The 22,505-nt window shown below is 48.0% G+C and overlaps 1 protein-coding gene across 1 annotated transcript; it reads left to right on the top strand.

The window, feature by feature from the left end:
• Positions 1-14,191: 14,191 nt before the first annotated feature.
• On the top strand, positions 14,192-18,633 carry LOC123114594 (lipoxygenase 2.2, chloroplastic-like). The gene is made up of 8 exons (XM_044536087.1): positions 14,192-14,609; positions 15,366-15,643; positions 15,748-15,967; positions 16,065-16,433; positions 16,627-16,712; positions 16,815-16,907; positions 17,167-17,498; positions 17,592-18,633. Exons 1-8 carry the CDS (start codon positions 14,192-14,194, stop codon positions 18,631-18,633), a joined length of 2,838 nt encoding a protein of 945 aa, XP_044392022.1.
• Positions 18,634-22,505: the final 3,872 nt, after the last annotated feature.

Below are 22,505 nucleotides of genomic sequence, written 5' to 3'. Positions count from 1 at the left end.
AAATGATATAAAGTTGCTATAAAATGTTTGTAAGACATCCAAGAATGATAATATAATAGCATAAATACTTCATAAGTTATAGATACGTGGGAGACGTATCAGTGCACATAGGTGAGCCTAGCTAGTTGTTGTAGGTTTCATGCTTGGCAAATTAACCGCTAAGTTTATTTTGCATTTGTTCAAGCCTAAACTGTAATTATTTTAAAGCGCCTCCCCCTCTAGGCTACATCCTCGATCTTTCATCCGCCTCTCCTAACCTCTTTGATCCTCTCTGCCTCGACATCAGCGACCGCTCCGCCTCCCCTATCATGTCGAAGTCCTAGTTCTCTGCACCAGCGGGTGATACATCTCCAACGTATCTATAACTTTTGATTGTTCCATGCTATTATATTATCCATCTTGGATGTTTTATATGCATTTATATGATGTTTTATATTATTTTGGGGACTAACCTATTAACCTAGAGCCCAGTGCCAGTTTCTATTTTTTTTTTGAATTTCGCGGAAAAGGAATATCAAACGGAGTCCAATTGATCTGAAAATTTACGGTGATTTTTTGTGGACCCGAAGAAGCCCCCGAAGGAAAAGAGTTGGGCCAGAAGAGCCACGAGGCCTCTAGAAGGCTGGAGGGATCCCCCCCCTAGGGCGCGCCCTCCGGTCCTGTGGGTTCCTCGTGGACCCCCCCTAACTTGTTCCCGACGCTAAAAATTCCTATAAATATAGGAACCCCCAGAAATAAACCTAGATCGGGAGTTCCGCTGCCGCAAGCCTCTATAGCCACAAAAAACTAATCGGGAGCCCGTTCCGGCACCCTGTCAGAGGGGAAACCATCACCGGTGCCCATCTTCATCATCCCGGCGGTCTCCATGACGAGGAGGGAGTAGTTCACCCTCGGGGCTGAGGGTATGTACCAGTAGCTATGTGTTTGACCTTTCTCTCTCTCCCGTGTTCTTGATTTGGCACGATCTTGATGTACCGCGAGCTTTGTTATTATAGTTGGATCATATGGTGTTTCTCCCCCTCTATCTTCTTGTGATGAATTGAATTTTACCTTTGAGGTTTCACTATTATCGGATTGAATACTATTATGGATTTGAGAACAATTGATGTATGTCTTACATGGGATACCCGTGATGACAATGGGGTGTTATATTGATTCACTTGATGTATGTTTTGGCACTCAACTCGCGGATCCCCGAGGTGACATTGGGGTAATCTATGCATAGGGGTTGATGCATATTTTCGTCCTTGTTTCTCCGGTAGAAATCTTGGGGTACTCTTTGAGGTTCTTTATGTTGGATTGAATATTATGAATCTGAAGTTGTTTGATGCATGTCGTATAATTGACCCGCGGATACTTGTGGTGACATTGGAGTATCTAGGTGACATTAGGGTTGATTGATGTGTGTCATATGGTGTTATTTTACTATGAACTCTCGGGACTGTTTGTGACACTTATAGGAATAGCCCAATGGATTGATCGGAAAGAATAACTTTGAGATGGTTTCGTACCCTACAAACAATTTCATCTTATGTTCTCCGCGATAGGAACTTTGGAGTGAATTTTGTCGCACGTTGAGGGATTGCCATATGATCTAATTATGTTATCATTGTTGAGAGAACTTGCACTAGTGAAAGTATGAACCCTAACCCTTGTTTCCAAGCATTGCAATACCGTTTTCGCTCACTTTTAGCACTTGTTACCTTGTTGTTTTTATACTTTCAGATTACAAAAACCTATATCTACCATTCATATTGCACTTGTATTACCATCTCTCCGCCGAACTAGTGCACCTATACAATTTACCATTGTATTGGGTGTGTTGGGGACAGAAGAGACTCTTTGTTATTTGGTTGCAGGGTTGTTTGAGAGAGACCATCTTCATCCTACGCCTCCCGATTTGCACTATCTTTTCAAACACATAACAAACATCAGATTGTGTACATTTTACAACCAAAACGAAGCAATACTAAAGCATCCAAGGAGATGCTCGGAAGAAACAAGCAGAGCAAAGACAATCATAACAAATAATATGACATCAAGAAACACAACATCAACCAAGTGGTCCAGTTGCATCATCAAGCACCATCATTTCACAGTCGCACACTGTAATATGCAATCAACATCAAGCACCAACAGGGACCATCAACAAGCGTCATTTAATCACTGTAAAATGTGCAGGCATCAAGAAAGATTGTTGCAGCTAAACAAAAGAAAAATTTGTCAGCCACAAGTGCTTTTGTGTTCCTCTACATACACACTACAATCATCATCTTCCATATACATTGACTTTACTTTTCTGACAACATGAACTTTCTTGTTCTCGCTGTATATGAACTTCTCATGTAAACAAAGAGAGAGGATGCACTAAGCCAAGGTAAGATCTTACAAGGAAAGCACACTTTTTTTGTATGAGGCATATACACAAACATCTTGTGTGCACTGCCAGTTGAAGGAGAGGGCAGCTCAATGCGGAGGCTATGGAGTGCGGGGGCAGAGTCGAAGGCGGCAGCAACATGGAGGAAGAGGGCAGCAACATCATGGAGGAAGAGGGGCGGTAATGCTGACTAGTGGGGTGCGCGGTGGCACTCCTCTGCACATCTGGGAGGTCGACCGGGAGGAGCAAGGTGGCAGCACGGCTGGCATGGGTAGCTCTCAGGCAACGATGGAGGGAAGAGAGTGAACTCAGGGGGGAGGGTCACCGGTGGGGGAACGTGCATCGCATCGCCGATCTAGGGAGGCACGTGAGGGGAGAAGGCCGCAGTGGCAGGTGAAAGGTCGTGACAATAGTGGAGGAAGGCCGCTGAGGGGCGAATTCTAGCAGCAGGGGAGGTGAGTTGGTGGCTGTCGCACGACGGCAGGATCCCGACGACGGGAGGTTGGGTTGGTGGCGGTTATACGACGGCATGGAGGTGGATTGGCGGCCGGATCCCGACGGCGGGACGGTCGATTCGTGGATGGATCCCGACGGCGGGGAGGTGGGTTGGTGGTGGTCGCCGACTCGCCGTTGGCTGGATCCCGGCGGCGGGAAGGTGGGATGGTGGAGTTCGGGAGGTGAAAGAGATGGGGTGCGGCGGGGACAGTGGTCGCGCTGTTATAGGGCGATGTTATAGGGACAGTGGGATGATGGAGTTCGGGAACATCTCTTTGCTCTCGCTATATAACTATTCTAATACCATGATTATAATAGTGTTGTCCTATCAGTGAAACAACTTGAGATTTGGTTAATCTACCATACCAAGCATCCGCAGTAAAGAAAACTAGAAGCGCCACGCATGCCCGTCTCCAAGATCGCGATCTACATGCTTATCCATAGATCCTCAAACGGCGAGAGCGTTGCATAAGGCGATGGTCCGGCTCTACAGCTTCTACTTCTAGGCTAAAAGCAAGTATAGCAAGGTGACGTAAGCAGACTATAAATATTTAAATATTACATTTTTGTTGAGTTGAAAAAATGAAAATAAGAGAAAAGAGAAGCGGGTTATAGATTAGACCCAGCTATAGCACGGGTTCTAAAATATTTTATGAGAGTGTACAGTAAGTCATACATTAACAAAATAGTACTACTTTCTTATAAGAATTAGTTACATCTTTGATACACAAACTTGCACTTAATGTATAAATACATACATAAACTTGAAAAATGACTCAAACCAGTTCTAGAACTTGCATTTCGGATACGTTTCAGTGCATTTTCGTTATTGCCGTTAAGTCTCTGTTAAACACTGCACGCCACCAAGTGGCCCCATGCTCTATACCCGTATGTGGGTCCCACCTGTCAGTAGCAAAGAAAGAAAGAACAAATAATAAAAATATACTCTCTCCTTTCCGGTTTATAGGGCTCAAATCTAAAATCTCATCAACCAAGGCATTTTGTGAGTGAAAGAATGTTTCTCGTACTTTACAAAACTACCCAAATAAGCTCATGCATTAATTGCAATGCATGCATGCTTGGCTACTAGATGAGTAGGAACATTAGGCTGGCCATAGCGAGGTAACATAAGTAGTATCATGCACTTGGGACTCGCAAACATGTTTATGTGGCAGGGAATTAAAGAAAAGAGAGATGGTGATAGTAATATAGGTAGATACCGTAACACAATAAATATGATGCTACTATGTGTCATGCATGGCAATAAATGAGACCACATATGATACTAATCTACGATACTATGCACTATAGATGTAGTATCATACACTAGTATCATATGCATGATACTACTCCCTCCGTCTATATGAATAAGTCATCTTAGGTTATGCACCGTGACCAAGAAGGAGGGGAAAACGAGAGAACTTAATGCTTATTTGCTAATTAATAGCACTGCATGCAATGAACTAACCACTGCATGTCGTGTTTGTTGTCTAAAGTCATTAAAAGCATGCACACCACCCATCTCTTATTGGTTGATATGTCAAGAAACAAGAAACGAGGTAGAAGTTAATGCACCACGCCTAAGTGTTTTGGGATTATTTAGTTTTCATAGGATTACTTACACACCTAGACGAAGGAAGTAGTATATCATACTCCCCACTATGACCAGCCTTACATACATTAGTGTGTTCCTTTTTAATTCTTGCATGCATAGATTTAATGCGTCTCGGAAACTAAAAATAAGATGGAGATGAGCCTTTTAAATTGGAAAAACAAAAAGGTGGAAATAAACCCTAAACCGGAAAGGAGTGAGTATGAACCAGCAGGTTTCAAACTTTGGACGTCGCTCCTCATTCCCCATGCACTTTGGGCTAGCCACAGCACCATCTCGTCGTTACTGTCAACATAACAACTTGTAGTAATTTATACAGTCCAGAATAATAATTAATTTCAAGCCAAAATGCGCACTATACTTTGAGCAAGGTTTTTCATTTCTTGATTTTGTTTTTCTTGGGTAACACACAAAACGGTTTTTAGGAATATCGGAATTTCCTAATGAATTTCAAATTCAAAAACTTATTGTACAAGTATAATTTATTTAATCCTTGTTTGAAAAATTGTGTCTCCCATTCTAGCGGTCAGCTTCAAGACGTCGTTAACGCACGCCGTCCATTAGTATTTTTATTAAAAGTGTTATTCAATGCTTAAAAAGTCTATTTTTTGCAAACTGACGACTCGAACATGGGACGTCTAGGTGATGGTTTGCGTCTATGTGATGTGCATATAACTCTATCTGATAATATATTACCTTTTCAATTCCAAAAAAGTAATTTTATACTATATAAAAATATTCAGGGCTCATGGAAATTTACGATAACCAGTAGACCGGGGAAAACCGTGATGAGGGACGCACGCACACAGTAAACTCCGTGCAACACATATTTTAGATTCAAATCAATTTTCCTGATAAAATATATAAATATCAGTATCTCTAACATTAACAAGAAATATACCACTTAAAACAATTGAATTTGAAATTCATTTAAAAATTAGAAATGGAAAAATACTGTTTTTTTTGGATTTTCCGAAACCGGATTTTCTGTCCCTCACCAAAAAATCAAAATCAAGCACACAAAAAAAACCTTCTATAATTTGCGTGTAGCATGTATTTTGGGATTAAATAAATTTTATTAAAAACATATGTCCCAAATAATAATACCAACCATCAGGTAGTCATTCTAAAAAAAACATCAGGTTGTCCAGTGGCTAGCACAGAGAGCATGGGAGGTAATGTCCGTGGTGCGACACTTGCTGGGAGCATGTATTTTTATTATTTGTCTTTTTTTGGTGGGACCCATATGTAGGTTGTGTTTAACATAGAATTAACGGCAATGATTGAAAATGTACCCGAAACGCAAGTTGTAGAACCGATTTGTGTCATTTTTCAAGTTTACGTATTCATATGCAGTGCATGTTTGTGTATGAGAAATGTGATTAATTCTTCTTAGAGCATGACTAATAATATAACCAGCCGATGGCTATATGAAACTGCCATGTTATCTATACCTATCATCTATAGTCATTCATATAGTAAGGTGGGCTAAGATTGATTGTTACATTACTATTATTTTCCTACATTTTCTCTTTCTCTTTCTTTGTATTTATTATGTGTTTTGAAGTATATATATATATATATAGCTAGGCTCTTGCATGAGGGCCACTCCTCTTACTTTTTCATGTATCCTTTTCATATAGGCAAAAATGTCATGTAGACGGGTTATAAGTCCACCATTGTATTTGCTCTTATAACTAACTAGTAATATACATGTTGCCTACTCCCTCCCTGGTTTATAGGTCTTATCTCAAAAAAATTGTTTTTTCATTTTATAAGTTTCAACTTTATTACTTCTCATCATATGTTTAGATTTTGAGGTGCATTAAATTGTTGCTTGTAAGATAAAAAAAAACACCAATACGTGTAAAAGTTTTTGGTCATTATTTACGCATGCATGCGTTGGTAAACATTTTTTTTAAACGAGCTCATTAATTGAGTATTATTATAAACCACGAAATTATTGTACAACTCACCATCTATCTTATCTTGTCTGTTGAGATTTCTCAATTGAGCCCTAACCGAAAGAGAGAGAATATTACATGACACGACAATCGTGCTCTTTAAGGCGCTGATGTATGACTGGAGAACGGCTATCAGGTCGCCGCGGGAAAGCGCGCCATCAGGTCTGGGAAGATGTACAAGACCGTCGTGGGAACGGCGAAGGCAGTGCGATACATGCCAATGAGAGCCAGGCTGCCAGCACCGAACCATGGAGGCGGAAGAGGCCAGGGCCTTTGGTCGCGGTTCGCAACTGCCATTAGTCGCGGTTGCGCAACCGCGACCGAACGGGCGCGACTAAAGGCCCCCCCCTTTAGTCGCGGTTGCTTAAGAACCGCGACTAAAGGCCCGTCCACGTGGGCGCCAGGTGGCCGTCGGGGCGGAGGACCTTTAGTCGCGGTTCTTCTGGCCAACCGCGACTAAAGGCCGCCGCAGGTTTAGGGTTTTAGCCCCCCCCCCCCCCTTAAACCTGTTTTCTGTTTAATTTGTATTGTTTTTTAAAAAAATCACAAAATTCTCTCTCTCTCTCTGCTCTCTCTCTCTCTGCTCTCTCTCTCTGCTCTCTCTCTCTCTCTCTCTCTCTCTCTCCTCTCTCTCTCTGCTCTCTCTCTCTCTCTCTGCTCTCTCTCTCTCTCTCTCTCTCTCTCTCTCTCTCGATCAACGCCGGCGAGGCCGGCCGCCGGCGAGGGCGGCGAGGCCTCTCCGGCGAGGGAGGCCGGCGCGGGGCGGCGCGGTGGTGGGCGAGGGAGGCCGGCGCGGGCGGCGTACTAGGGTGAAAGGGGGCGGCGGGCGCCGTACGTGGGCGAGAGGGGGCGGCGGGCGACGGCGGGCGGCGTCGAGGGCGCGGGCGACGGCGGGCGGCGTCGAGGGCGAGGTCGACGGTTGGCGGCGTCGAGGGCGAGGGCGGCAGGCCTTCGGCGCGGCAGAGGCAGAGCGGAGAAATGGAGGCGACGGGTCGGGCGCATGTATTTATAGCCCCCCCCCTTTAGTCGCGGTCTCCTTTAGTCGCGGTCGGGGAGGCGACCCGCGACTAAAGGGTAACCTTTAGTCGCGGTTGGGGAGGCGACCCACGACTAAAGGACTTTTTTGGCGGGTTTTTCGTTCCCGCGCGCAACCACCTTTAGTCGTGGTTGGGCAGGCCAACCGCGACTAAAGGTATTTTCCAAATACTTTTTCTTTTTCAAAATCTTAAAAATACAAATAATATATCAAAAAATCCAGAAAAATAAAACTAATTCAATTCAAAATTCTAAAAATACAAATAATATATCAAGAAATTAAGAAAAATAAAACTAATTCAATTCAATATGTTAAAAATACAAATAACATATCAAAAAATTAAGAAAAATAGAACTAATTCAATTCAATATGTTAAAAATACAAATAATATATCAAAAAATTCAGAAAAAAAACTAATTCAATTCAAAATGTTAAAAATACAAATAATATATCAAAAAATTCAGAAAAATAAAACTAATTCAATTCAAAATTCTAAAAATACAAATAATATATCAAAAAATTCAGAAAAAAAATATTAATGAATTCCAAAATTTATTCGCTGATTAAAACAGTGTTCACAAAGTTTCAATAAATTTCACAATTTTAAAAATTGTACGCGAATTTGTAAAAATGTTCATGGATTTGAAAATATGCATTATTTAAAATGTTCACAATTATTTTTAAAAAAATCACAAAATTCTCTCTCTCTCTGCTCTCTCTCTCTGCTCTCTCTCTCTCTGCTCTCTCTCTCTCTCTGCTCTCTCTCTCTGCTCTCTCTCTCTGCTCTCTCTCTCTCTCTCTCTCTCTGCTCTCTCTCTCTGCTCTCTCTCTCTCTCTCTGTAGGGGAGGAGCTTTAGTCGCGGTTGGCCTGGCCAACCGCGACTAAAGGCCTTTGCGCACCTTTAGTCGCGGTTGGCCTGGCCAACCGCGACTAAAGCCCCTCACGTGCACCAGCTGGCCACCGAGCGCCCTGGGCCCAGGCCTTTGGTCGCGGTTCGTCTGCCGAACCGCGACTAAAGACTTCATTAGTCGCGGTTCCTACAGTTTCGCGACTAATGGGGCTGGACGGAAGCCTCTTTTTCTACCAGTCACAACAGCGACTGCAGGAAGAAGCCACGAGACAGCGAGGACGACACGGCCGTACCATGGAGGACGCTAGATGGCGGCAACCCCGTCGTTGTGACCGATAGGAACCTCCCAGACCCATCTGCTCTCGCTCTGTCCAAGTGCAGCAGCGCTTTGTGCCATGGCCAATTGGCCATCCTCCCAAACTTCGTTTGCCACGTACTACTCCCTAAGAGCTTTTTTTATGTCAAAAAGTTATTCTCCCCAAATTTGGTTTGTGCATCCTTGGTAACCATGCTCCCCCCAGGATCGAGGGTGTATTTCTGTCGCTTTATCGTACCTCTCTGCACGGTTAGGCTTACGAATTAACTGGAGCCAACTGTTGGACTGAGACCACTGCTCCGGTGACTGAGTATTTGTTGTACAATGTCACGACCATATAGTATTTGCTGGCACGGACGTGCCTCTTACATGTGAAAGGGAAGCACATGCCTCCCCCCGCCGCCCGTGTGATGCGGGCGGCGGCGGGGCCCCTCCCTACCCTATTCGAGGTTGCAGCAGCGTGGGTCAGCCGCTTGTGGGGGTGCAGAGCTCGATGGGGACGTCTGGCTCCGATGGTTGTTGTGCTGAGAGGTGGTGGTTCGCCACCGCGGCGATGGTGGCGAGGTTTTCGTCGGGCCCCCCTTGATTTGGATCTTGATCCGCGGAGGGTGGCACGACCGGTGTTGACGGTGGTCGCGTCAGGTGGGGGCTGGACTCAGCTGAGAGCGCTGGCACCTTCCCCTCCTCGACCTGGTGACTCGCCACAACGGCTCTCTCCAGTCCCAGATCTGGGTCAAGCAGGGGGGCTTTTGTTTGGGTGGAGGTGCAGCTGGTGTGGCTGCGGCCGCCGCCTACCTCCTGAGGTGGTCAAGGCCTAGGGTGCCGATGGCCGCCTTGGTCGGCCTTGTGCCGGGGGCTTGTTGCCCGAGGGCCTGTTGTCCACGCTTGGCAGCAGGGGGCCGTTGTGCTGGATGGGCGGCCATGGCCAGGGGGTCAGGGCTGCCTACATTCGTTTATCCAGTGTTGGCTCCGTCATCGGTTTGGGACCCGGGCCGGCTTTGACCGGGTTGCTTGATAGGGACCGACGGTTTTTTTGTGGCGGCCAGCGTGTCATGTTTTAGTGCCAGGGGAGGACGGTTCAGCGAAAGACACGCAAGGCCATGGGCATTGCTGGTGACGACGATGTCCAAGGACGTCGTTTCCTCCTCGGAGGCATTGCTCCCTGGCCATCCTCCTCGGGTCCTCTGACCTACTTCTCGATGCTCCATCCTCCCATCCTCGGTGTCTTCTTCGATGGTGTTCATTTGATATTCCGGCACTAAGCTTCCTCTAGGTGCTTCTTGTCGCCAGCAATGTACCCCGACGTCTCCTTGGCTTTTGTTAGACAGTAGTCTACTTGGCGTGCGAGGTCATCCCAGGACCAGGGGGTCGCTAGGATCGGTGTCATGCGGGTAGGCTCCGGCGGTATTGTTCAGTCAAGTTGCCTTGGGTGTGATTGTTGGTCGCCTATGACGCTCTCTCAAATTGGTGGGTGGGGCGCCGACAAATGCCATGCTTAACCTGGTCAGGCCGGCAACGACGTTCATGGATACCGGTCTCCTTCTTGGAGGCATCATCAATTTGCCCCATCCTCCTTCGGACCGATGGCTGCTTTTGTCACCTGATCCGTCGTGTGGAGTGTGCCTTCGAGTGGTGAGCTGTGTTGAGGCGCTCCGAGAAGACTTGAGCTTATTGTCTGGGCCTAGCTAGCTTTCTTACTTTTGTGCTTAGCTTGGCTGTGCTTACTCCCTATTTTTGATTAACTATTTTTAGCTATTTGTGCTTCTCTTGTAGAGCTGGTATCCGGAGTAGTGTGTGTGCGTTTATATGTCTCTATGCCTTTATTTATAAAGCCCGGTGGAAACCTTTTTTAAAGGGAAACACATCTTCCATATATGTATCCGTGCTAATTGATTTTCTGTTTTCATGGTTCTTTTTAATAATCAGATCTATTGTAAATGTTCGCTAAAGGTATAAAGCATCTCAAACATAATAAAAATTACACTGAGAATCTGAGACCACCAAACAATCGCTACTGTTGTTAGAATGAACTGGTGACGCGTTGTTGTCATCGCTCCCCTAACGGAGTCGCTTGACATTGTTCATGACAACCGAAAAGTCTTTGTGCACGAACGAACTCGAAGTTTTCTCTCCTAACCCTAGGTGACTAGGGCAAACTCTTTCCTCAAGGCTTCACCGACGGGCCCGTGGATTCACCTCTCCTCTGCTTGCCGCTTCGGCGGCCCGTGGCGAGACGGGATTCCCTATGCCTCCGCTTTGATTAGTAGTTTATATGTTAGGATTTTTTTTTAATCCTCATAAGCACGATGCTCAAGCAAATGGCGGCGTGTCTTCTTCAAGTTGGTCGTGGTTCGATCATTTTCGAGTTCGTTCGACGGCTTAGTCGATCTGTGCCAGCAAATACTACATGATCTCATTATTAAGCAACAAACGCCCATACGGACCATCAGTCTATTAAAACTGCAACATAATTCTACCGCTCAAACTAGACTCCTTTATTTGGGGAAAGCTATCGTGTCGTTAGGGCACCTTCAACGGCAATCCATATTTTTTTCTCCGCATTCATCCGCGGACAAGGAGGCATCAGTATATGGACACGGATGCGGGAGGCCGCCATTCAATGGTGCACGCATACATTTCAAACACTTTATGAATCAACCGGATGAAATTCATGCAAACACGGCGAATTTCACTAAAATTCGGACATAATTTATGTTAAAAAAGATATTTTGACTGTTTAACTAAAAACTTATAAAAAAACTAAATTCTATAGCGGACAACAACCTCATACGTGTGGCCGCCCTTTCCTTCCGCACTGTGATCGCCGTCCGCACCACCGCCGCCGTTGTTGTCGTCGTCGTCCCTCCAGCGGCGCAAGGCTTTTAGAGGGCCACGGCAACCTTGTCCGGCTGCTGCCTGCCGCTCATGGTGTAGCCGCCCCGCCTCCTACTTCGCGGTTCGGAGTGCCGCCGTGGCCAGTGCCAACAGCGCGGGCGGAGCCCTAGCAACGGCCTTGCCCTAGCTGGCGTCAGAAGACTCGCTGAGAGACCACTTCTCACCGTACTTGGCAATCTCGTTGTCGATGGTGGCGGCGTCTGGCGTCCATCTCCTTGGTGGTGACGAAACGGCTTAGAGCCCACGCGACGGCGAGGTCCGTGTCGTTGAGGACCCATTCTGGCACCTCGTCGGTCCTTGCAAACGAGGAGCGGCGGGCAGCGTTGCGCTGGTCGTACTGCCGCCCACTCCTACTCGGAGACGACGGCCCTCGACCCCGAGGGACCGCCGACATCGCTGCTTCCGAGGTAATGGAGGATGTGGCCGCACACCTTCCTTATGGTCGCCGGCAGCTCCTAGACGGCTTGGCAGTGGATGCGGTGGGGCGGCGAGTCGGGCCTGCGATCGGGCTCGTCCTTCACGCGGCTGCGTGGGGGAGGCGAGCTTCTCCTTGACCCGCCGGGTGGGGACACCGGCTCCGGCTTGACGCGGTAGCGCAGTGAGGACGGTGGCTCCTCCTTGACCCGCGCCGACGATGATGGTGCCGGGCCCATCTGACGGAGCGGTCGCTCCGTCCTTATCTCCATTTAACGGACGTATTCTTCGTCTGTCAGAGCCGCCTCGGTGAGGAGGCGCGGCCACTTCTCTGGCTGATGCTCCTCCTCGACGCCAAAGAGAGGACGATCTCCTGCCTGGCGAAGGAGCCGGCCGCAATGGATGCCGAGGGGCCCGGAGAGCGCAGGCGTCGGTGTCGATCCACCCGAGAATGAACTACCATCGCCACCACCTACCAGTGCGGACCACCACGACTTCGGCATCACCGCTGCAAGAGGAGGGGCTCGAAGAGAAGGAGATGCGGATGTGCATCGCCGGAGCACGGCTTATATAGCCGTGGCCAAGCCAGACAAACGGGCCGTCACTTCATTTCATTGCGGCGCAACGGCGGAGTTGGTAGATTTTTTTAAAGGAGGAAGACCCCCGGCCTCAACATTTGGACGATGCATGGAACCACTTTATTAATTGTTCGCACAAGACCTTACAAAGTAATACAACAGTAAGACTAAAGCCACCGTCTAGGCAACATCTGTTGCTACTTCTATCCAGTTGATGAAGGGATGCTGATAGTATAGGCATAATACCAAACAAACCTCGCAGCCAAACTTAACATCTAAGACCTGAGGTCCCAATCAGGACGCCTGCCGGGTATGGGGCACACACCGGTCTGGCGCACTCCTCAATCAGGACGCCTGCCGGGTATGAGGCCGCCGCACCCACCTGCCACCAATCCATCTTCAGAGCTGTACTGATGCATCTACCTTGCCCGGTCTAGCTGCCGTCGACGCCACCACGATGCCAGATCGTGTCACCCTCCTGCGCGAGTCCATCTTCGCGCATCGTACGCCGAGTCACCACAGCACCATGCTGCCGAGATCCGCCGCCATCAATGAGTGAGATGACGCACCGCTCCACCAAAGTATTCGTCCTCTGGTCCCTCGCTCACGTGTGTACCTCCAAGAATGACGCCCCAAGGGGGGAACGACACCAGAGCGCCACCGTCATCCGATCATCCGATCCGGGGTTTCCCCTGGAGATAGCAGAGAGTGGTCTTGAACTTCTCCACGGCGATGCCTTCAAGAAGGGAATGATGCTGATAGCGCCGCCACCGCCGGCCTTGGCAGTAGCCGGAAGCAAGTTTTCACCCAGATCTGTTCGAAGCAATCCAACTCCCGTGCACGGCCGCCGCCACCACCAGGCTGAGCACACGCCGCCGCCGGCACCTCCACGATGCCCAGAGGCCGCGAGACTCGCCGCCACCACGCCTGATAGGCAGCCACGGCCGGGCCCGAGCACCACTCAGATCCAATCTGGGGTCAAGAGCCGAAGGCGGCAGCGGCTGTCTAGGCGGCACCACCAGACGGGGACAGGCCTCCAACCTGCCGCAAAGCAAGGCGCTGCTCGATCTTCGAAGCGCCGCGCCACCAATTCCACCGGGAGTGACTAAGCCGCCGCGAGGAAGAAGGGAAGCCGTGGCAGGGGAGATGCCCCGCCGCCGCCGGCACTGCCTAGGCTTTGCCCAGCGGTGGCTCTCGGCGGCGGTGAGGGGGTGGGGAGGGTGGAGGAAGGCCGGCGGCGGGGGCGGCTAGGGTTCCCCATGTCGCCTCGAAGAGGGACGCGTGGGGCTAAACAATCAGAAATGCAACTTGTGTTGTGCTGCGAGACGGTGATATCTCCGGCGGGTGGAGCTGCAATGCAGTGTGTTGGGTGTCGTGCGCCACTGATCGCCGGCCACGGAAGCTGCAGTGCAACGGTGTTGTTGATGCGGGGGAGAGGCTGATTTTTCTTGTGGCCGGTGCGGCTGCACGGGATGTGAGGATGACGTCTCTCTTCTTCCACGGTGTTGGTACGATTGCCTCGCGTCAGCGGGATGACGTCTCTCTTCTTGGATCTCTATAAATAGGAGATCCAGGGATCGCTCTATCCGACATCCCATCTCTCCATCTACATCCTAAGTGTAGCACGCTGCAGCCACATTGCTAATGGCAGCCATGCCTCTAGCTCTAGGTGCACCGAGCCATCATGGTTCATCTTCCTTCTCCTCCACAGTCTCATCAGTTCGGCGAGCGGTCCCGGTGCCAGAGGCTCGTCGGACATCGAGCAACGCTCGCCACACAGTCTCCACAGTTGGCTGCACCGCCACCGCCACCGCCACCACCACCACCATAACCACCACCACATTGCCCGAAGCGGACACGGTCGCGCACCGAGCTACTCCCCGCGGTTTCAACCTCACGTTGTCGAATATCGAGATGAAGGCCACCGTGACGGTGCACATGAAAAGTTTCTGGTCAGGACTTGAAAAAATAACTTCCTTGTCTGAGAAGGCCGCTTGGGTTTACCATTGGACGAACGATCTCCTTCACCGAGAGTGGCTACAACTTGAGCTCGTCTCGGAGTCTAACCCAGGTGACAAGGCTCCCTTGTACTGTCCTCTTCACTTCCGCCCCCTTATTCGAATCCTGCATGCATATAATTTCTTCTTTTTTCTTGTCGTTCAGAGAAACATAATTTGTTTTTTCCAAAGGCAGCCATCTCTATACTATACGGACTCCCTACGGATGCCTATGAGTACCTGCTTTATCAAAATTCCATGCAAACATGAAAAATAATTTAATTAGGTAATTCAACAACAAAATACTCCCTCCGTTCCTGAATAGAAGTCTTTTAGAGATTGCACTACAAACTACACACGGGTGTATGTAGACATATTTTAAAGTGCAGATTTACTCATTTTGCTTAATATATAGTCTATGGTGAAATCTCTACAAAGACTTATATAGGAACGGAGAGAGTACATAATAAATGGATAACAATAATAAATTCAACAACAATAGTAATTCTTCTCGCAAAAAAAAGCAACAAGAACAACGGTACGTAATTCTTGAATAACAAAATGAATCATAAAAGTTACATAAATTCTGGATGTAGATAGAAAATGAACTCCCAAACATATGTAGACATATATACCCATAAATAAGCCGAGAAAAAGACATATACATGCATGGTTTTAAGGGTAATGATACAACCCGACATACAAAAATTCAGAAATCAGAATGAAGGTGGAATGATATAGCCCAAAAACTGATGAGAAAATACAGTCACCATAAATCCCAGCGGGGCCTTAGACCTGAATGTATATATGGTTGTTGGCTGTGGGTGCAGAAGAGCGGGAAGATCCAAGTTATGCCAAATACTCGGGTACAGGAGCCGATGAGGAGTTTTACACGTTCGAGGCCACCTTCACGGTGCCGGCATCGTTCAGCCCCATCGGCGCCGTGCGAGTGGTGAACGACCACTACAACGAGATGTTGCTTGGAGACGTCAGGATCTTCCCCGCCGACCAGGGCCCCAAGTCGTCCAGCGCTACGTTATTCCACTGCAACTCGTGGATCCACCCCTCGCGCAGCAGCAACGACAAGCGTACTTTCTTCCCTGTCACGGTCGGTACCCTACCCTGCATGCCCTAAACTAAACCAACTTCACAAACACTAGCATGCAATTACCTTACCAGCAGCTACCATCTTGCCTGCGTGCGGCGGTGCAGTACTCTTACCTCCCGTCGAAGACGCCCGAGGGCATGAAGAGGCTGCGCCGCAGTGAGCTACTGGCCATCCGCGGCGACGGCACCGGCGAGCGCAAGCCACACCAGCGCATCTACGACTATGACGTCTACAACGACCTCGGCAACAAGCGACCTGTGCTCGGCGGTGAAAAGCGCCCCTACCCGCGACGCTGCCGCACGGGCCGCGGTCACTACATGCAAGGTACGTACCGCGCTCGCTTGTCTAAAAAAACACTCCTCTAGTATGGTGTCAAAAACGCTGATTATGGGCACTACACTAGATGAATCTTGTCGTGAAGATGCACCTTCGGAAGTGAGGGCCACCGACAAGATTTATGTGCCCCGGGATGAGGCGTTCACGGAGATAAAAGACGCGGCGTTCATAAGAGAGCTGGTTTTGTCCGCGGCACACGCGGCCTGCACGGTCGAGTTCAAGGATATGAAAGACCACAGGAGCCAGAGCTTCCCTTCCTTGGCGGCGATCGATGCGCTGTACGACGTCGACTTCACCAACCAGCCCTCGCAATCGCAACCGCACACACAAGCGGAGATTGTCGGGGTCGTGATAGGTTTTGTTGTGGATGAGCTGGAGCGCCTCCTCCATGGAGCGCACCTTTCGGAGGAGATCTGCAGATTCTTGAAGTTTGAAACGCCGGAAATTCATGATAGTACGTACTCCTACTGTGGTACTACTCAGTAGAGATTTGCATGTTTAATTAGTTCTAGTACTAGTAGATATCAATGTTTTAAATAGCGGGCTATGGAAAATAGCGGCGAGCCTCCAAATCAGATGCATATGCTACCATCCCGTAATTCTTACTGGTGCATATATGCATCCATGCATGTTGGAAAATGATGCAGAGGACAAGTTTGCTTGGTTCAGAGATGAGGAGTTTGCGCGACAAACCCTTGCAGGGATGAACCCACTGAGCATCCAACTAGTCACGGTACACTATCCACTCTATATATGTTCAGTTATATAGTATCAGTTCATCACCATTACCGTAGATGCATGTGCATGGTACCTTGAAAACTGCGCATGAATGCAGGAGCTGCCTATCGTCAGCAAGCTGGACGGGCCATCCCTTATCACTAAAGAGCTGATTGAAGAGCAGATAAACGGTGTCATGACAGCTGAGGAGGTGAGAATTAAACAAGGAAGAAAGAAGCATGATGCATGCATAACTAGTTACACCCTCGGTTTCTAAATATAATTTTTTTTATAGATTTTAATATGAACTACATACGGAGCAAAACGAGTGAATCTAGAATATAAACTGTGCCTATATACATCAGTATGTAGTTCATATTAAAATCTGTAAAAAAAGACTTATATATATGTAATAAGCATATATATATATATATATATATATATATATATATACACACACACACGTACAGGCCATCCGTAGGAAGAAGCTGTTCATACTGGACTACCACGACATGTTCCTGCCATTCGTACACAAGGTGCGCATGCTTGAGGACACGACGTTGTATGGGTCGCGCACGCTCTTCTTCCTCACAGGGGACGGCACACTCCGGCCGATCGCCATCGAGCTGACGAGGCCTGAGTCACAGGATCATGGCCGTCGCAACTCGCCATCCCCGACCAAGGACGAGTGGCGCCAGGTCTTCACGCCGGGATCCAGCGTCACAGAATCCTGGCTGTGGCAGCTCGCCAAGTCCCATGTCCTGGCTCATGACACCGGCTACCACCAGCTCGTTAGCCACTGGTACGTCTACGCCCCAGTCTAATTATTCATTCGCAGCGCGTGCGTGCATGCATGCCTGTCTGTCTGATTGTTTTGCGTTTCGTCACATGCCAGGCTGAGGACGCACTGTTGTGTTGAGCCGTACATCATCGCGGCTAACCGGCAGCTGAGCCAGATGCACCCCATCTACCAGCTGCTGCACCCGCACTTCCGGTACACCATGGAGATAAACGCTCAGGCGCGCCAGATGCTCGTCAACGCGGGTGGAATCATCGAGAGCACCTTTTCGCCCGGAAGATACTGCATGGAGCTCAGCTCCGTGGTTTACGACAAGTTCTGGCGGTTCGACATGGAGGCTCTGCCGGAAGATCTCATCCGGAGGGGCATGGCGGTGAGAGGGGAGGATGGCAAACTGGAGTTGGCCATAGAGGACTACCCGTACGCCACCGATGGCCTCATGGTCTGGGATGCCATCAAGCAGTGGGCCTCGGACTACGTGAAGCACTACTACAAATGCGCGAAGGACATCATCGACGACCAGGAGCTCCAAGGTTGGTGGACGGAGGTGCGAACCAAAGGCCACGAGGATAAGAAGGACGAGCCGTGGTGGCCGGTGCTGGACAGCCACGAGAGTCTGGTCCAAGTCTTGGCCACCATCATGTGGGTCACGTCCGCGCATCACGCCGCCGTCAACTTTGGCCAGTACCCCCTGGCTGGGTACGTCCCCAACCGCCCAACCACAACCCGGAAGAACATGCCGTCGGAGATGGTCGGCCCCGACTCCAAGGAGATGCGCAAGTTTCTGGAGGAGCCAGAGAGGGTGCTGCTGGACACCTTCCCATCCCAGTACCAGAGCGTCCTGGTCATGCTGATACTGAACCTCCTGTCTTCACACTCGCCAGACGAGGAATACATGGCCACGTACGCAGAGCTTGTGTGGAGACAGGAAGAGGAGATCAAAGAGGCTTTTGACAGGTTCAAATCCAAAATGATAGATATCGCGGTGCAGATCGACAAGGCCAACATGGACTCCAAGCTAAAAAACCGTAACGGCCCTGGTGTGGTGCCGTATGTGCTGCTCAGGCCGTCAAATGGTCATCCCGAGGACGAGAAAACGGTGATGGGGATGGGCATCCCGTACAGCATCTCCATTTGAAATTCAGATGTGCCGCGCTGCATGGATGAGCAGAGCTAGCCGTACATACGTGTCTTCTAGTACTGTGTATAAATGTATACTACCTTACTAGATGATACTTTGCACGCTGCCACAAAAATCGGCTGATTGAGACATGAATGTTTGGTTCAATAATATGAGATCTTTGAATATATATATGGTTTACTGTATTTGATCATTGTCTAGTTATAAAACATATATTAAATATAAGAGTGCAGCGATTCGGTGCTCAGGCTCATCTGCGTCCGGTCAGAAAAAAATTTCAAAACAAATACTAAAAAAATTCAAAAAATTCCATTTTTATTCCTATGGTAGACAATTTATTGCGTGAGGTTCGCTCCAAATTTTAGCTCATTTGGACATCTGAGTAGCTCTCAGCAAAATAGACAAATTGGGTCAAAACATCACATGAACAGTAAACTGTTTTTACAGACCCTGGATTTGTTTTTTTTTTGAGAGTTTCTCAGTTGTCCAAATGATTTGAAAATTATGGCGGACCTAACGCATCAAATTGTCTATCATGGGAAAAAATTGGAATTTTTTTAATTTTATAGTATTTGTTTTGATTTTTTTATTCAACATGGGGGCAGATGAGCGCGGGCTCAGAAAATGATTTCTCTAAATATAAGTACTATAATAGTTTTCCATGCAAGGTTGCCTATTGAGTGGGTTGTCTTTTCGCATGCATGATTGCATAATGAGACAACCATTTCTCCATCAATAATTGCATGTAGAGGTGGGATGTTGCATTACTATGGGTCTTCTTGTAGTGTGTATAAATATATACCCTTTCTAGATGATACTTCACGTGAGACAAAAAATGACTAATTGGAATATGGATATTTGGATTAATAATATGAGATCTTTAATATATATATATAGAGAGAGAGAGACAATAACACTATTCTAATTCCAGGATTAGAATAGTTATTCTGATCACAGCAGCCCTATAAGGAGCCGAACAGGTGTTCCCGAGATCCAAAGAGCAGAGCCAGACCGGCCCATAAGCACTTTTCCGAACGGCCTTATAACCAGCGACGACCTTCTCCTTCTGCAGCCCCGCCGTCGTTCTCCTCCCATGGCCCCGCCGCCGCCTCCTCCCGCGACCCATCGCCGGCCTCTCCCGTTGTTGGGGAACGTAGCAGAAATTCAAAATTTTCCTACGTGTCACCAAGATCTATCTAAGGAGAAACCAGCAACGAGGGGAAGGAGACTGCATCTATATACCCTTGTAGATCGCTAAGCGGAAGCGTTCAAGAGAACGGGGTTGAAGGAGTCGTACTCATCGTGATCCAAATCACCGGAGATCCTAGTGTCGAACAGACGGCACATCCGCGTTCAACACACGTACAGCCCGGTGACATCTCCCATGCCTTGATCCAGCAAGGAGATAGGAAAAGGTTGAGGAAGACTCCATCCATCAACAGCACGACGGCGTGGTGGTGGTGGAGGAGCGTGGCACTCCAGCAGGGCTTCGCCAAGCCCGCGAGAGACGAGGAGGGAGAGAGGTAGGGTTGCGCCTTGAGGGAGAGGTTCTCATGTGTTGGCAGCCCCAAAACCCTCAAGTATATATAGGGGAGAGGGAGGGGGGTGCGCCCCCTCTAGGGTTTCCACCCCAAGGGGTGCGGCAGCCCCAATCCCATCTAAGGGTGGCGGCCAAGGGGGGAGAGGGGGGAAACTTGCCCCCCAAGTTAGGTGGAAGCACCCCCTCCCCAAACCCTAGGCGCCTTGGGCCCTTGTGGCGGGGCGCACCAGCCCACCTGGGGCTGGTCCCCTCCCACACTTGGCCCATGCAGCCCTCCGGGGCCGATGGCCCCACTTGATGGACCCCCGGGACCCTCCCGGTGGTCCCGGTACGTTACCGATAAAACCCGAAACTTTTCCGGTGACCAAAACAGGACTTCCCATATATAAATCTTTACCTCCGGACCATTCCGTAACTCCTCGTGACGTCCGGGATCTCATCCGGGACTCCGAACAACATTCGGTAACCACATACAAACTTCCTTTATAACCCTAGCGTCATCGAACCTTAAGTGTGTAGACCCTACGGGTTCGGGAACCATGCAGACATGACCGAGACGTTCTCTGGTCAATAACCAACAGCGAGATCTGGATACCCATGTTGGCTCCCACATGTTCCACGATGATCTCATCGGATGAACCACGATGTCAAGGACTCAATCAATCACGTATACAATTCCCTTTATCTAGCGGTATTATACTTGCCTGAGATTCGATCGTCGGTATACCGATACCTTGTTCAATCTCGTTAGTGGCAAGTCTCTTTACTCATTCCATAACACATCATCCCGCGATCAACTCTTTGATCACATTGTGCACATTATGATGATGTCCTACCAAGTGGGACCAGAGATACCTCTCCGTCACACGGAGTGACAAATCCCAGTCTCGATTCATGCCAACCCAACAGACACTTTCGGAGATACCTGTAGTGCACCTTTATAGCCACCCAGTTACGTTGTGACGTGTGGTACACCCAAAGCATTCCTACGGTATCCGGGAGTTGCACAATCTCATGGTCTAAGGAAAAGATACTTGACATTAGAAAAGCTTTAGCATACGAACTATGATCTTTGTGCTAGGCTTAGGATTGGGTCTTGTCCATCACATCATTCTCCTAATGATGTGATCCCGTTATCAACGACATCTAATGCCCATGGTTAGGAAACCGTAACCATCTATTGATCAACGAGCTAGTCAACTAGAGGCTTACTAGGGACATGGTGTTGTCTATGTATCCACACATGTATCTGAGTTTCCTATCAATACAATTATAGCATGGATAATAAACGATTATCATGAACAAGGAAATATAATAATAACTAATTTATTATTGCCTCTAGGGCATATTTCCAACAGTCTCCCACTTGCACTAGAGTCAATAATCTAGTTCACATCGCCATGTGATTAACACTCACAGGTCACATCGCCATGTGACCAACATCCAAAGAGTTTACTAGTGTCATTAAACTAGTTTACATCATCATGTGATTTAGACTCAATGAGTTCCGGGGTTTGATCATGTTTTGCTTGAGAGAGGTTTTAGTCAACGGGTCTGCAACATTCAGATCCGTATGTACTTCGCAAATCTCTAGGTCATATTGTAAATGTTGCTTCCACGCTCTACTTGGAGCTATTCCAAATGGTTGATCCACTATACGTATCCGGTTTGCTACTCAGAGTCACTCGGATAGGTGTTAAAGCTTGCATCGACGTAACCCTTTACGCCGAACTCTTTATTACCTCCATAATCGAGAAACATGTCCTTATTACTCCAAGGACAATTTTGACCGCTGTCCAATGATCCATTCATGAATCATTCTTGTACCCCTTGACTGACTCATGGCAAGGCACACTTCCGGTGCGGTATACAGCATAGCATACTATAGAGCCTACGTCTGAAGCGTAGGGGACGACCTTCGTCCTTTCTCTCCTTTCTGTCCTGGTCGAGCTTTAAGTCTTAACTTCGTACCTTACAACTCAAGCAAAAACTCCTTCTTTGACTGATCCATCTTGAACACTTTCAAGATCATGTCAAGGTACGTGCTCATTTGAAAGTATTATTAAGCATTTTGATCTATTCTTATAGATCTTGATGCTCAATATTCAAGTAGCTTAATCCAGGTTTTCTATTGAAAAACATCTTTCAAATAACCCTATATGCTTTCCAGAAATTCTACATCATTTCTGATCATCAATATGTCAACAACATATACTCATCAGAAATTCTATAGTGCTCCCACTCACTTATTTGGAAATACAAGTTTCTCATAAACTTTGTATAAACCCAAAATCTTTGATCATCTTATCAAAGTATATATTTCAACTCC

This window comes from Triticum aestivum, chromosome 5B (genome assembly GCF_018294505.1).
Source record: "Triticum aestivum cultivar Chinese Spring chromosome 5B, IWGSC CS RefSeq v2.1, whole genome shotgun sequence".
In the NCBI taxonomy this organism is placed as follows: domain Eukaryota; kingdom Viridiplantae; phylum Streptophyta; class Magnoliopsida; order Poales; family Poaceae; genus Triticum; species Triticum aestivum.
This window is presented reverse-complemented; position numbering and strand designations above follow the sequence as displayed.

Coding starts and splice junctions, on each gene's coding strand:
- LOC123114594 (XM_044536087.1), top strand. CDS start 14,192: ATGCCTCTAGCTCTAGGTGCACCGAGCCATCATGGTTCATCTTCCTTC. Junction 15,644..15,747: donor GTACTTTCTTCCCTGTCACG/GTCGGTACCCTA, acceptor GCGGCGGTGCAG/TACTCTTACCTCCCGTCGAA. Junction 15,968..16,064: donor CCGCGGTCACTACATGCAAG/GTACGTACCGCG, acceptor CTTGTCGTGAAG/ATGCACCTTCGGAAGTGAGG.